The sequence below is a fragment of the Mastacembelus armatus genome, chromosome 5, assembly GCF_900324485.2.
Source record: "Mastacembelus armatus chromosome 5, fMasArm1.2, whole genome shotgun sequence".
Classification (NCBI taxonomy): Eukaryota; Metazoa; Chordata; class Actinopteri; order Synbranchiformes; family Mastacembelidae; genus Mastacembelus; species Mastacembelus armatus.
In genome coordinates, this window is record NC_046637.1 from 10,911,763 (window position 1) to 10,927,719 (window position 15,957).

General features: G+C 38.0%; 2 protein-coding genes across 5 annotated transcripts; one reads left to right on the forward strand and one right to left on the reverse strand.

The window, feature by feature from the left end:
• Window positions 1-655: 655 nt before the first annotated feature.
• LOC113130570 (coiled-coil domain-containing protein 30) lies at window positions 656-10,429 on the reverse strand. Of its 4 annotated transcripts, none has more exons than XM_026307313.2 (18): window positions 10,213-10,429; window positions 8,399-8,575; window positions 8,169-8,289; window positions 7,221-7,432; window positions 6,753-6,848; window positions 6,147-6,312; window positions 5,710-5,781; window positions 5,381-5,496; window positions 4,385-4,507; window positions 3,363-3,482; window positions 2,949-3,034; window positions 2,730-2,853; window positions 2,403-2,515; window positions 2,078-2,219; window positions 1,812-1,948; window positions 1,581-1,698; window positions 1,279-1,337; window positions 656-1,183 (listed from the first exon to the last, which is right to left on the reverse strand). In XM_026307313.2, the coding sequence occupies exons 1-18, from the start codon at window positions 10,225-10,227 to the stop codon at window positions 970-972; spliced, it is 2,211 nt and encodes a 736-aa protein (XP_026163098.1). In that variant the 5' UTR covers window positions 10,228-10,429; the 3' UTR covers window positions 656-969. The 4 variants fall into 4 exon arrangements, with proteins under 4 accessions (XP_026163098.1, XP_026163097.1, XP_026163100.1 ...); XM_026307312.2 differs by having other exon boundaries at window positions 4,385-4,522; XM_026307315.2 differs by having other exon boundaries at window positions 4,385-4,522; window positions 10,200-10,429.
• Window positions 10,430-10,529: 100 nt separating this feature from the next.
• On the forward strand, window positions 10,530-15,065 carry emp3a (epithelial membrane protein 3a (MAM blood group)). The gene is made up of 6 exons (XM_026307317.1): window positions 10,530-10,655; window positions 11,864-11,981; window positions 13,073-13,183; window positions 13,448-13,550; window positions 13,697-13,837; window positions 14,593-15,065. Exons 3-6 carry the CDS (start codon window positions 13,106-13,108, stop codon window positions 14,766-14,768), a joined length of 498 nt encoding a protein of 165 aa, XP_026163102.1. The 5' UTR covers window positions 10,530-10,655; window positions 11,864-11,981; window positions 13,073-13,105; the 3' UTR covers window positions 14,769-15,065.
• Window positions 15,066-15,957: the final 892 nt, after the last annotated feature.

Genomic DNA, 15,957 nt, shown 5'->3' on the forward strand with positions numbered 1-15,957 from the left:
CCCCATCACTTCTCTAAAATGTCAAAGTTGTGGAGTAGTAGTACTGTTCACATTTCAACATTTACATTGTTGTTTTTTTTGTGTTAAATGTTGTACAATGTGCTGACCAGGTACCTGTAACATCCAACCAATTCAAAATGGATTGCTTTATTTGATTTATGGACTTTAACTGAAAAGCTAGAGTTGTAGCAAATGTAAATCCAGGTGACTTTCAGAAATTTGTGTGCCAACAAAAATTAATTTTAAACGTTACAACATATACCGCAGTTTTACCACCGGAACTGGCCCAAGTGCCGCGTAAAACAACTTTTAGCATCGGAGGGGGAAAAAATGCATACAAAAATTAACCTCTTTGTTGAAACTGTGACAGTCAAAATGTGCTATGGGTTGTATTTGCCTGAAGACAGCTTTCAATTTTGTACTTGCAATAGATTTTGTGACTTTATGTTCATTAGGAATTTAATTATCAGCTATTTTTAAATAAAGAACTGAATGCTGCAAGTTGAGTGACTTTTATCAGCCTTTTTGATTTGTATGTCTCTTTTTGATTTGTATGTAATGAAGATCTGCAGGATAAAAACAACCTACTGGCCAATAACTATAGTCTGATGGGAAGCCCAAACAGGCTATTGAATAACATGACAACGTTGGGCTGGGATTACTATTGCAACAACACATCATCAGTAGGGTAAAACTAACCTGTCTCACGACAGTCTAATCCCAGCTCAGGTTCCCTATTAGTGGGTGAACAATCCAACGCTTGGTGAATTCTGCTTCACAATGATAGGAAGAGCCGACATCGAAGGATGACAAAAGTGCCTGACTTTTGTGCAGAGTCCAGAGATTCAAACTTAGAAATGCAAATGAAAAATGAACTTTGCAGAACAAACTGTAATTCTGTTATTAATTTAACTTATTTACAAATAAAATAGTTCTGTACAGTATATACTTGTATTGTGCCTGAAAACTTCAGGAACATGTATTTTCTGAGCTGCTGACGATGTCTGAGGGGGCTGAGTGGTTCTGAGCAGAGGACAGGTTCAGGTAGCCCATCTCTGCTGATCGAGACAGGACCGCAGAGATTAAACAGTGAGGGGAAGAAGTCACATCTGTTTGCACCGTGCGATTGCCTTGAGTATCATCCATTAAGGTCTGACTTTTAAAAGGCTCAGGCATCATCAATCTGGGGACACAAAGTTAACATACATTTGTTTTTGTTTTTTTTATTGTTCCAAACAAATGGATTTTGATAAAGTTCAAGACTGTGATCAGACTTACTGTGAAGTTTGCGCAGAGGGAGGTGCAGAAATCTGAGGATTACAGATTTTTTTCAGTTCCTGATAAAACAAACAGTTCCGTTAGAAAAATACTACATGCCTAGACTCAGTCTTCTTAATCCATTCAACTATTTTGTTTTCTGGTGTCTATAAGGCATTACAGGGGCTACACGGCTTAAGAGATTTTAATTATGTCCTTAGTTAGGAAGGCTGTTGATCTAAACAATTGAAGCTACAATGACAAAAACAACAGGATCATAGCATGTATATAAAGATGAAGCAGGTTTTAATTGTGACCAGTACCTCAGCAAAGTGAAGTGACTGCATGTTCTGCAGGATTCGTTCCAGGACAGCTAGCTGATTGGACATCTGAAGTATTTTGTTTCCAAGTTTCTTGTTTTCTGTCTCCAGAAAATCCACCCTTAAGACCAAAGCAAACTTACCTTAAATACAGTAACTGTTAGCTCTAGAAATTACTTTTGCTATTTGTTTAAATGTGTGGACTCGTGCAAGCGAAGTGTTTAGGCCTAGTACCTGCATTTGGACAAAGAAGCTGTTCGATTACTGTCTTTCTTCTTGTGCTCCTCCTCATTTAGCTGTTGTAATAACCTTCTCCTCTCAACAAGTAGTTTATCATTTTCCACAGTTATACTTATGACAAGCTCTTTCTCCTGAAAGAGAAGAAAATTATCAAGTGAATCATTTTCTCATATTATTTTGTGAACATAATTTAATTTGTATTCCAATTGTGCTGACCCCAACTTTACTGTCCTTGCTATAGGACAAAGCTGCAGATTTACCTTTGTTAATGAATGGGAACACAAGGACAATTCTCGCTCCAGACTTCTTATCTTCTCATCACGCCATGTGATTTCATCAGCAAATTTCTCTTTTGCGTGGCACAGTTTGGCCTTGTGTTTTTCCTTCATCTCGTGGTATTTACTATATGCAGATGGACAACAATACATCCCCATTCATACAATCAGTTCTAAATATAAAATGCTGATTTCATCGTGGAAAGAGAAAAGCTATGCATTACGCACTGACTGTGTGTTCTGTAGTTTCTGAATAGTCTGAATATTGGATACAGTTTTTCAGCTGGCATTCACAGTGTGGAACGGTTACCTCCGCTCTTTGTCAAGGCGTTTCAGGGTTTCACAGATCTCCTCCGTAAGTGTCTTGCATTCATCCTGGCTGGACAACAAAGCTCTGACTGCTTCTTGATAATCAGGCCACTTCTGTAGTTCAAAATGCAAATATCTGCAGTGAGCACATTTTCTCTGACACAGCTATTTCTGGCCCTTACTAACTCATACTAAAAGGAGTAATGAGTTTTAATATTTCAGATCAGTTCTGATATATTACTGGCTTATTTAAATAATATACTGAGAAGTCAATACATTATAACCAGCATACTGTAGGCTCTCTTGGCCAGTCTGTATAAGCAGTTACCTTATGCAGTGTGATTTCCTTGTAAAGCTGGGTCTGTGGCTCTTTATCCTCTGTTTTGAAGGAGTGTTCCAGCTGCTGGACAGTGTTTCCACATTGTGAATATGCCTCTTTTTGCTTCCATAGCCTTTAAACACAAATGCCATTAAAACTCTGATAATATAATAGTACAACACTAAGTCCTCTGCATACAGTATTTGGAATAAAGGTACCATATCCTACTTTAGATCCTGAAGATTGTTCTGTTTGGTGAAGGAAGTAGTTATAAGGTTATCTGTATCATCCAGATGCTGCGTAAGGGAATGTATCTAGAAAGATAGTTAGGCAATAAGTAAAAGGAAACAGGCACAATCAGGCATGTTCTGAGCACAATTACATATCATGAGCTTTGGTTAATAAGATTCCCTAAAATTCTTAAGTCAGCAATAAATCCTGTTTGGTTAAAAAAATATATTTATATTCATACTATACCATAGTAACTCTTTTGTGCATGAAAAAGTATATTGTGGTGAGTTGTACTAGACAGAGTATATATAACAGTATATATATTGTTAGATATTGAAATAAAATGCTTTTCCAGTTATGATTGATTTAATCGTCTCAGGAATTTTCAAGAGTTTGTACAACGGGACTTACTTTTGCTAACTCATTAACTTGGTTGGCCTGAATGTGCACGGTCAGGAGCTGCTGCTCAGCCTGCTGCTGTTGTTGCTGCTCCTGTAGAGGTGACTCCACCTTCGTCTGCAGAGATACAACCTGAAAAGTATCAAATAAAAACACATGATCAAATAGACCATATACTGTATCTGTGTTTCTGAACAAGGTTCACTATCCAGAGAGTTGGTAGTTTGATCCCTGGTTTCTCTGGTCTACATATTTAGGTGTCCTTGCAAAACCACAAGCTGCTCTCTGTCTCTCCATCAATGTGTGTGTGGGACTGCCTGTTGACCACAGCTGCACTGGCATCAAATGGGTGAATGGGAAACCGTGTAATGTGCACTCTAGTTTAGAAAAGCAAAAAGTAAAACACCAAGATCATTTGCCATCTATTCTTTACAGTTTTTGTAACTCTTGTACAAGCTGTATTTTTGAATGGGATTATACCACTACTATGCATTATTGACAATAAATTGAGGTGTACGTAATATATATACACTGTGTTACAGTGTATATAATATACTGTAATGTTTGCTGTGGCTGTATTAGTGTTTTTAATCCCTGCAGTCAGGGGGTATAGGAGTAGGCACTGAGAAGAGGAGGAGAGGCTTTCCTGAGAATCAGACAGGGATATTAATATGTTTTTTGTGCAGTCTCTGTTCCTAATATGAGGCTTTGTCTTCCCAGTTTTATTCCTGTATTTGCCTAAATAAATGCCTAAATAAGTCTAAATGCAAAAATAACTTGAGAAATTAGTCACAAAAATTTAAAAAATACAATGGAAAGTGCTAAAAGTGAAGGGGTCTAATTACTTTCTGAAGTCACTGTATACTAAGTTCTGACTGCACAAACATGGCTCTAAGACTTTAAATGTTATTTTAATCAGTAGTGATTGAATTTCACTATAGCTCTTAAACCCTGGGCTCCTATTCTGAATGACAGAGTTTACACATATAGCAGCAATTTTGTTTCTATTGTTGAATTCTGGCAATGACATTTACTTTAGTGAGCTCCATAGCCTGTTCGGCCTGAACCTGCACAGTGAGAAGCTGCTGCTTAGCCTGCTGCTGCTGCTCCTGCAGTGCTGACTGCAGCTGCTCCACCGCCTCCTGCAGAGGTACAACCTGAGACAAACAAACCTACAGTAGTACAGTTGAATTGCAACAAATTGTTTTAATTACTGACTAATCTGACAATTATTTTTTTCATAGTTTTCCTTACAATTTCCAATAAGACATGTTTTTATATTCAAAGGTTTTCTTTTATACATCAGTTTAAAATTATCATTGAGAAAAAGAAAAACCCAGAAATTCAAAAAACTGAAACAATGAATTTTTGGTAAAGCATGTTTCTATCAACAAATTAACTGGCACAAATTATTAGGAGAAAGTATAGTAGTAAAAACTAAAATGGAATTTTTTTATAATGCACAGTTCACTTTCAAACATTTTGTTCCACAGAGGTGTGGAACAAATCAGTTCTATTTCCAGCTAATGTTTCACTAAACAGGAAGACTGGGGTCAGCAGAATTGGTTTTAAGTTCACACCGGTTTAACTGTCACTGTGGCAGGTTTCATATCTACTGAAAGAGTAACATTGACCTAATCGTAAAAAAAACACACATACACAAAACAAAGGTTACAGCACCTACCTATGAACGTCTTCAGGGTTAATTGTAAATGTACTTTACAATACGAAGATCATTCCAATTTTAATATTACTATACATTTTACATTTTTGACTACTCATAATTTATGACGTATGACTTACCAACTCAAAGCAACAATAAGAGTGAAGATCAGAACCTGTTTTGGGTACTGTATGAAGGTAAAATAACTTTAGTAATATACAACATTAATACACAATTACCAAGTGTACAGCTTTGACCAGTACTACAAATTTAAGCTTATTCCATTACTGAAAGTCTGCGCTGCAAAACAATGTGCAAAATAAAAAATAGCCATGTGTTATATTATCTCACAATCATTATATCTTACCATCTTCTCTAGAGAACTTCTCTCAGCATCCAGACAACGTACTCTGTTCCTCAAGGCTCTTATTTCGAGATCCAGACGATCATTTAGCTCTTTGGCCTTTCGCAATTCCACCAGTTCTTTTTAAATAAAAATCAGGTAATTGACTCATGTTAAAAGATTTCAATGTTAGGACTCATTCTTGTGTGTAATGACATTGTGAGGGTTGTTAAATATTGTTACTTAATGCAAACCAGACCATACAAATAGCAAATTTAAAACTGAGGATTAAAAAGCATTTTTTGAGGATTCTTTTTCTGATTTAAAGGACAGTCCGCAGTAAAAAATCTTACCATACTTCTTCAGTTTTCCTACTTTCTGTCTGAGCTGCTCTACCTCCTGCTGTGCTGCCTGAAGCTCCGGCTCTAAAAAAAAGCACAGGTGGTAGAATAAACACCAATGATTTTGTAATACTGTTAACAAAATTGCTGGCATGCAATCCTCTGCAATAAAGATAGATAAATGGAAGTATGTGGAAACTTCAGTTTTAGTTCAGGCACTGTTTGGGTAAAGTACGAGGATAAAATAAGGTGAACATTGTAATACATATTATTTATTGAGGACGTTTGTGCTGAAGTTTGTAATGTTTTATTTAATAACACCAATGGCTTCCTTGATTTTATGATAAAATTAAACAGAAGAAATACTAGGGTGTACTAAAGGATGTCATCACCATGTAACTCTCTCTATGAGAACAAAACAGTAATAGCAGCTGATTAATATCATTAACCATAAGCTCTTTGTGTCAAATGAGCAGACTCCAGCTCGTCAGTCAAACGACGGATCTCATTGTGGGCCATGGCCAGACGGCGGGAACCCTCCTCCACATCCCGCTCCAGACGGGAGCGCTCCTTCTCCACGCTGCTCACCTGGCCAGTCAAAAGTTGGGCCTCAACCTAAAGTGAGAGAGAGAGAGAGAGACCCAACTCACCAGATGACCAATATTAACAGTGATCACTCTGAAGGGAATTCGTGAATATACACAAGTATGTTTTGAAATACATGCATCAATAGACAAGTGACCTTCAGAAGTGCACTGGGTCAAGATCAGTGTTGTGGTATCTTGAAATTCTTCTGCCATGCAAACCTTCCTAGATTGTTGTGGTAAGACAACTTAAAAATGCTGAAACAAAATAAGGGTGCAGTTAATGTCAATGCTGCTGAACAGGAGGTTTGGAAAGACAACATGCAAAAAGATCCTCACATTCATACATCTGCCTCAGGATACACAAAAATGTCAGTGTCAATTCCAGCTGACCTGATTGCCGTTTTTAGTTTTTGTTAGTATTTAATTGAGATGCAAGAAAATTATTGTAGATACTATAAAATAACATACTGGAATAAAAGTATGTTTGCTCTGTGAAGTTTTGTGGAGTCCAAAGAGTCTCCTCCACGGACTTTGGCCATGACGTGGTGCCCCCTTGTGGGGAGACTGTGGAATAACATTAGATCACAGAATAAGTCACTTTCCCACAGATAATATTGCATGAAATGCATGCTGTTTTTAACAACTGGAAATAATCTCTTAAACATATCAGGATATGCAATTTGTCAGTGAATCGGACAGACCTTTGCTATAACCATACAAACAATGTTGCAAAAAAAAAGAAAGATCACATTTAAAAAGCAAAAACGAACAAAGAAAGTAACTCCCACTGAATTGTGCATTTCTAATAGTGATGAGAGCTTTGTGTATGTAAGTATAAAAGCTAAAATTTTCCACTTTAACGACAATACTTTCAGATCATATTTCCCACCTCTCTGAACTGTTAATTATGAAAACAGTTAATGTTCTTCTACTAACCTCATGAGCATTACTGTTTTTTACTTGTGTCTCTGTCCCGAGTGTGCTGGTTGTGTATCCATCACCCATCCGGCTGTCAGGATCCCCACTCAACTCAATTAGGGAGGCCCTCTCCACCAGCAGGTATGCCACCTGCTCACTGGGACTGCTGTGAATCAGTTCTGTGAGACCCTGCTGGTACAGCATTTTAGCCACCTCACTTATCTGGATATCTATCAAAATAACAAAGGGAACAGAAGTGAGAAGATTTTTTCTTTCTAATTCAGTAATGTTTTTTTTTAATACTGCTAAAAATGTGTGGTCCGGTGATAAGTGCTCCAAGAAGGAAGCCAGTGAGTTTAACTAAACCTACTGCACTAATAGCTTTACTTATACAAGTACTATACTTAAAAATTGTATCAAATCAGTCAGAGGAGCATGGTGGAGTGGTGGGTGGTGCCTCACAGCAAGAAAGTTCCAGGTTCAAGTCCCATTTTGACCAGGGGCCTTTCTGTGTTGTGTTTGCATGTTTTTCCCAGGTGGGTTGTGTAGGTTTTCTCTGGGTACTCTGGCACCTTCCCACAGTCCAAACACATGCAGGTTGGGGTTAGGCTAATTTGTGACTCTAAATTGCCCATAGAATGTTACTGTGAGTGTTTGTTTGTCCATATGTGCCAGTCCTGTGTTAGACTGTCCAGGGGTCCATGGACATGGACAGCTACCATGATTATGTATTACTGACATATACAATCAAGTAATTTTAATCAAGTGCCCTTTTGATTTATAAAATAATGAGGGAACCATCATGTCCTCAAATTATTTGAAAATATATAATATACTGTAATATTTGTCAATGGGCAAATACAAAACTTTGAAATAGTGTGCAGGTGACGTTTCAACATTTGTCATTACTACTCAAGCTTAGGGATAGTTCTTGTTTGTAGTAGTGTACTGATTAACATTTCTAACCTTGAATGGATATTAAGCGCCGCAGCTGGTCTTTGAGCTGATCATTTTCATCTTGTATCTCCTGAGCCAAATCATCCTTGTGCTCTGTAAGAATACGGATCTGCTCCAACGACTTACGTACCTTACAGGCAGACAAAAAGCCAACATTTTGGTGACAAACAGAAATAGGCTTTCATTTATTCTTTCTGAAAAATTCTGATGGGAATGGTAATTTAGCAATGACAACTTACCTCTGCCATCTCTGCTAAGTGCTGTGAGCGCTGGATGTCAAGATCCCGTGTCACGCTGCTTAGATGGTTTCTTGTGCGCTGGTGGGCACGCCATAGCAAACGCAACTGAGCATCCTTAGAGGAATCAGGAGCAAGTCCCTCCTGACTAAACCATGTGGCAATCTGCTCTAGCTCCTCCTATAGACAGTATGAGTGACATGTGGATATGGTGACCAACCACAATCGTATTTTTAAAGTAATCTGATGATACAGGGTGAAACAACAGTTCAAACATGGTTTTGTGGTGGAAATGGATTATTACACAGTTTTCCAGAGAGTGACAGTGCTTTCATGTTCCATCTGAAAAACTTTATGCGTGCATGTGTGCCTCCAACTCTGAATTACACTAACATATTCATCCTGGCAGTTACTAAAGTTGTTTACACATTTTGGGGAACAGCTGCTGGAGTGGAGACAGCTGCTTTGCCAATAAGGATCTATTGAGCTGCCTCTTCTGTGGTGGTCTAAAACCAGAAAAAACCACTGTGCAAAGAAATAAAAGACCTTATATTGTATGTACATTGATTAACCCCTCAAACCTGACTCATTATGACTACATTTTTTTTCACATACAATTGTGTTGCCACATTCAGAATTATTCTGGTGATACTGCAATTTTTGCATGTATCAGGAATGGACAGGAAGAGGAGTACAGAGGCCTGATAAAAGCCTTCAGGAACTTGAGTCACAAAAACACCCTCCTACTGAACACCTCTAAAACCAAAGAAATGGTAGTAGATTTTCGGAAGTCTAAACCCCCTCCTTATCCAGTCAACATCTGTGGTGATGAAATTGAAGCGGTCCCAGCCTACAAATATCTAGGCATGAACATGGACAATAAGTTGGACTGGTCACTCAACACACATGTACAATATAAAAAAACGCAGACATGACTTTTCCTACTAACACGGCTCAGGTCCTTAGATGTCTGCAAGATGCTGCACATGTTTTACCAAACTAGGGTAGCAAGTCTGCTGTCTGTCTGCTGGGAAGGCAGCATAAAGTACAAGGATGCAAGGCAGCCAGACAAACTGGTGCAAAAAGATGGTTCAGTGACTGGAATGAGGCTGGACTGACTGGAGGCTGTGGTGGAGAGATGCACACAGAAAAAGGTAGAGGCCATCCTAGAATACACTGATCTTCACTTTCACAACATCCTGATGGAGCAGAGAAGCAGCTGCAGTGGAAAACTTACCTCACTGTGCTGCAGGACTGAATGATACAGGAGATTCTTCATCTCCACTGCCATCAGGCTTTACAACACCTTAACCAATGGCAGATGACAGCTGACTACTGACTACTCTCAATACTGAACTACGGATTAACTAGCTACAAGTCTACCTGAATTTCCGCTTGGGTATGAATCCTTGGGCATAAATGAAGTTTATCTTATCTTATCTTATCTTATCTTATCTTATCTTGCCCACTTCATGAGGAACTGTAGCGACTGGGAAGTTCATTCAGCCACAGACTAATTCCTCCTAACGCCATGACCGAGATTCAGTGAATGTGTGTGTGTGTGTGTGTGTGTGTGTGTGTGTGTGCGCGCGCGCGCAGTACAGGAATAGATATTTCCATAAGAGGCGACAAAACTAAGACAGTGTTAAGGGACTGGGATGATTTCACCACCAGATCTACAGGAGTAGAACATAGTTAGCTGCATATACCAAACGTCACAGGATTTAACTAAAGGCTAGGTTTTAGCTAACGTTAGCCCTTTGGTAACGGTAAACTAACGTTAAGTTACACGAACAAAACGTACAGTGTGGCGTTACCTCTGTTTGATCCATTTTGTTGCGGTGATCAACAACTTTCGCCTGTAACGACCTCACAATCACAATTTACTTTTCGCTTTTTGTCTTTTCCCAAAAAAGAAACCGTCGTTGGCATGGAAACGGAACGTGCCCTCACGTCCCAGAACACCGCGATGTAAACACACGAGTACACCGCAGTTTTCTCCGTTCTCAAGTTTTAACGGTGCGTAACGTTACGTTTAAAAAAGTACGTACGTTGTTTTCTCGCGGTCGTTTAAAACGGTTATGACATAATAAACAAAGAAAGACGCACTCACACCTCACAAATTTGGGGATTTAATGAGCAGATACCCGAAACAGTCACGTCATAAACTAGCGACGTAGAATGAAAACATAATGTAGTACAGTGAAATATCGCTTATTGTGGGGTTTCCGAGGGACCTTGAAGGAGTCTTTTGCAACGAGTGAGTAGTTTAGATATCCTGGTCAACATTAGTAACAAAGTGACTTTAGGAATAACATTTTTATCTAATCTTTGGTATTTCGTTTAATATTCAAATGTTTCAGAGCAGCAGTCGCATGATATGTTTATTATTGAGTACTGCATTGTAACTAGGTTAATAGCGTTTGCTAAACTTTTTAACAGTAACTTAAAAAAATGGTTTTTACAACAACATATAAAATAGTTAGTTTTTAACACAGAAAATAGTAATATTACCACCACCCAGATGTGTAAAATGCTGTTTACACATTTATGCATTTATTCATGCATCCATGTATAATCTGTAATAGTATAACTTAGTGATAATTTCCTGCATTGTGTTCTTTACCTTAAGTATATTTTGCTATGGTACTTTTACTTCAGTGACATTTTAATGTTGAACTCAGTCTGGTATTGCTACTTTTACTGTGAAGTAAAGGATTTCAATTCCATCCCCACCACTTCTGTGTTAATGAATGAAATATTCCTTCATTGTTGGTGCAGCTATCAGTAAGAGTCTTACAGAAACCTAACATAGTTTGAATAAGTTGCACATTTTGCCTTTGATTTGCATTATGTGTTGTGCTTTAATGTTCTTAATTGCTTTTACTGTGTTCATTATCTTAGTTTTGACAGACACAAATAAATATTCTTTTTGTTTCTTTAACTTTGTGTGTTTGGTCTTGGGTGGTTGTAGATTTCCTGCACATTTATAATCAAGCAATCAGGGCTTATTTCCTGTCTCTCCATCATCACTGTACTATACTCCGGTGGTCCGCATGCTATACTACATAGCTGAACATCATGAATATGTAGCAACACTGGCAATAAAGTCTGGATTTAATAATACAAAATGATTCTTTGTCAGCACACACACCCAACACACTCTAAGACTCATCTCAAACAAATACAGTTCAACAGTCATTTCTCTTGCAGTAACATCTGGATAATGGATTGAGGCATGGCCTACCTCATATTTTGCTCCACATTTTAATGCAGAATGATTATCTGTTGTATACGTTTTGAGAAAATGTTGTGTGTTGTGCAGGTCCAAGGAAAGTTATTTTTGGTGCCGAGCTGGTCCAGACCATAGATTTGAGGGGGAGGGAAGGGAAAGTTTAGAGGAAATGGGTGTTGAGAACTCCTCCTACGTCAAACTCTACATTCCTCGTCTGTGCCCTTCTCTCCAAGTTTTGGATCTAAAACGTCTGTAGGGAAGAAGCACAGAGGGTGGATATCCAGAAACTGAGAAAAAAAAAAATCAGAGGATCACCGAAGGGTTCAGACTCCAAGACACTGAAACGAACAGGTAAGAATCTAATCAAAAATGTTAGTTTTGTTGAATTAAACTGAATAGATATGCGTAGATGTGCTTATGCTGGTTCCCAGTGATCAAATGCTAACAAAAGACTCATTAACATCAACATTTATTAAGAAACTCTTCTGTTCTTCCGCCTTGATATGTCTGTAGTTTATGTGCTTTCCTTCTGTCTGCGCCAGCTTCCTCAGACTTGTTAGGTAAGTCAAATTTATTAGTAGATAAACACAAGCCTCTCCTAACTGCCCACAGTGTCCTAGTAGTTTTCTCTCTATGAGCTGGATGGGAAGTGCCCACTCCTTAAAATCTTAATGCACAGTCAAAGGGAGCAATGAACAAAGATAAGTTTTTAAATGTAGCACTTTTTATTTCTAGTAGTTGCATTTTAAGACTCATCATATAATTTGTGAAACCAAGCAGCAGCCACAAAAACAAATGTGCCAAATTTTGGTATTTTACACTCAGCTTTTGCATTTAATTTGCATTTAATTTTTTATACCCTTTCTAATTCAATTACCCATAACAGAGGTTAAAAACATAGCAGGCAACACTTTGGTATTAATTACTTTGGTATTTCCTGCTGTAAGTGGGCAAATTCTGCATTTACTCATTTTACAAGTTAGATCTGGGTAAACAGAAATCTAAAACAAACAAATCTTATTTAAATTTAGTTTTTTATACTTGTTGAAATTCACATCTAATAGTAAGTTATGATCTTTTTTAGATACAAAGCTTCTTCCCAGGTTTATTTAGAAAAACAGTATGTCAGGCCATTGTTAGGTAGGCTACATGCTTGTTTACAAGGGTTATAGAGTACTGATGTTTTGATATATTCCTCAGAGACTAGATGTGCTCTGAAAATTGAGTGAATTCCCCCCTTGTCTGGCATGTTTGATAAATGAGGAGAGCTTGTTAGAGCTGATGTTGAAATGCATGATGAAAGTGTCAGAGTTTCCTTGCTGACCATTTTAAATGACGGTGGTCTTTAGCAGCGGCAAGTAGGGTTCCAAATGGATTTTATAGGTTTAGCACTCTTGTGAAAACTATAGTCAAAATAACAGCGTAGGATTGTTTGTTCACAGGACGTTAAAGTCTTCACTCATCTCCAAGCAGCCATGGTCTTTCTCCTTGTATCCCTAACTGTGCTACATCTGGTCACATTGTCCACGCTCCTCATCGCCACCCTGGAGAAGGTGAGATACACAGGATACAAATGGTGTGGTAATTCATGTTGCCTTTTTCTACCTGTAGATGTCACTGCTAATCCATGTATAATATTAAAAAAAAAAAACAATACAAAAATAGTGCATCAATATACTATATATAGCGGTTTTGCACACTGTGGCTTTCTGAGCAACTGTCTTTGAAATCTGATCTTTCAGTGCTTATAATTTATATGCCTGCTGAGTTTACCCAGTTTAGGCACAAAGTGATAACAACTGTCTTTATTTCCGTAGTCTTGGTGGATATGGGCGGATACAGAAATCACAGACCTTTGGTATAACTGTTTCCGTGATAATGACACAAACACATGGTTGTGTGCTACTGCCAATGAAAGTGGTAATGTATCATAGTATCTGTACCTGCGAGATGGTTTTACTCTGTAGCCATATTAGCCTTTCTGCATGATTGATTACATAACCTGAGGCTCTTAGTTTTACTTATGAGTTAGAGTCTTACACTCCTTCTCTGACCCGTCCTCCCAGATTGGCTGCAGTCTGTCCAGGCCCTGATGGCTCTGTCTGTGGTCTTCTCCTCAATCTCCTTCCTGGTTTTTATGGGCCAGCTGTTTACCATGGCCAAAGGGGGGATCTTCTACTTCACAGGGCTCTCTCAGGCCTTTGCAGGTGTTTTGAAGGCTTACTCCTTATTCCACATAAAACTGTATAAATGAAAACCCGACAAAAATCTAACAGTGTGTTAAGTTTTATTCTTTGTAGGAATGACAAAAAGCTTTTAATTTGTTTTGACAGTGTGACAAGTTAAATGCCTGTTATATTTTTATATTAGTTGTCAGCATGTGAGTAGATCAAGGCATAATGTGATGAACAAAAGTAGTCTATATTATGTGTTTAAGCTATTTTCTAGTTTTCATGAATCATAACTATATATATACTCATATGTTTTAACCCATATTTAGAATTTCAAAGATAAAGCTGCCAGTATTCAGGATACCATTTATTGTACCTTCCCATAAAAAATATCAAAATGAACAATGAACTTATTCTACTAACACTTAATATGTGTGTAAGTCCTGAAATGGCTTATTCCTCTGTACCATAGACCTCCATTGTTGCCCAGAAACTATTCAAATCAATGAGCCACAGCATGTGTCATGTTCTTTCATTCCCACAAACACTGTCCTATACTTGTAAATACTCAGTAGAGTATGAAACTGTGTTACTCCACAGCTACAGTGTTGTATCTTTTTTTTTTAAAAAAAATTAAACTATATATTTATGGTCCATTTTTGAAGATATACAGCCATAAAGAATTTATCCTTTTTGGGACATTATATAATATGAAATCCTAATAGGTACTTAAATATGACTGTGGAGAAATAAAATAACTTGAACTAAAACATTTACTATTATTATTACAGGTTTCACAGATTTTGCAGCCTGCCTCATCTTCACTTTCCACAGGAAAGAAATCTTAAGTGACTCCAGAGATCTGAGCAAAGGACACTTTGGCTACTGTTTTATCCTGGCATGGCTTTGTGTCCCTCTCCTCCTGGTCAGCGGAGTCCTATACATCCACCTGCGCAAAAAGCAGTGAGGCAATAAACTGGCAGGATAATATGGAAAGTGCAAAGTTCTTCATTCACTTCAGTCACTTCCCAGTTAACAGTAAGCACACCATAGCAAAAAAAGAAAAAAAATGGTGATACACTTCTGTTTGTTCGTTCACTGGATATCCACCCTACAACTCTTCACAGTATGCAGGACCTCACATCATCATAGTGGCATTGTTGTCTGTGAACACTCACTTATAAGCAGATGAAGAAATGCAAAAGTCATTGATGCTGTAAAAGCTCGAAGCTTATATTAAACATTTTAAATATTAGATAATAAATGCAGAATTTGTTGTGCTTAATGTATGATTGTGTTTATGGTGGGGCAATCCATCCATTTTCTATTCCCGCTTATTCCTTAACCAGTGTCACAGAGATCTGCTGGAGCCTATTCCAGCTCTCTTTCAGGTGGAAGGCAGGGGTACACCCTGGACAGGTCACCAGTCCATCACAGGACCACATATAGACACACAAAGACAAACAACCACACACACTCACTCCTATGAGTGATTTAGAGTCACCAATCAACCTAACATATATGTTTTTGGACTGTGAGAGGAAACCAGAGTACCCGGAGTAAACCTACACAAGCACGGGGAGAACATGCAAACTCCACATAGAAAGGCCGGGTTACAAACCCGCAACGTTCTTGCTGTGAGGCAACAGTGCTAACCACTCAGCCACCATGCTGCATGGTGGGGCAATATGGAGCTCAAATAACATGTTTTCGCATGTTGTACTTATGTTATTAAATCCACAATTCACTGACTTTCACTTTATTTAATAGTTTAACAGTTACCAAATGGCTTTACTAAAGAGCATTTCCATGGTTTACAGGGCTAAATCTATGTGAAGCCTGTTTTGTTTGAGGGCTTTATGTGTAAAAGTGCAGCTGCAATCATAACACAATCACATATCACTGCAGTTGTGAAGGGTGTGGTCTTTTTATTTAACCACTGATCATGTGTTTACTTTATTGAAGCATGCTCACTATTTTCTACAGAATGGAACTGACCTGTGATAATCAACAGATAACAAACCAGGATAATTCTATAGTATCAGGCTCTACAAATTCCTTTTCAAAAGGTATTTCCAAAGAAGTGAAAAAGAAACTACTGTGATTGCACTTGACACCTTTAGAGAAGAAATCTGATATCATATTGTGTGCTACGC

Coding starts and splice junctions, on each gene's coding strand:
- LOC113130570 (XM_026307312.2), bottom strand. Junction 8,290..8,398: donor ACTTAGCAGAGATGGCAGAG/GTAAGTTGTCAT, acceptor TCTGCCTGTAAG/GTACGTAAGTCGTTGGAGCA. Junction 1,949..2,077: donor GTTCCCATTCATTAACAAAG/GTAAATCTGCAG, acceptor CTTCTCTTTCAG/GAGAAAGAGCTTGTCATAAG.
- emp3a (XM_026307317.1), top strand. CDS start 13,106: ATGGTCTTTCTCCTTGTATCCCTAACTGTGCTACATCTGGTCACATTG. Junction 13,551..13,696: donor TGCTACTGCCAATGAAAGTG/GTAATGTATCAT, acceptor CCGTCCTCCCAG/ATTGGCTGCAGTCTGTCCAG. Junction 13,838..14,592: donor GCTCTCTCAGGCCTTTGCAG/GTGTTTTGAAGG, acceptor TTATTATTACAG/GTTTCACAGATTTTGCAGCC.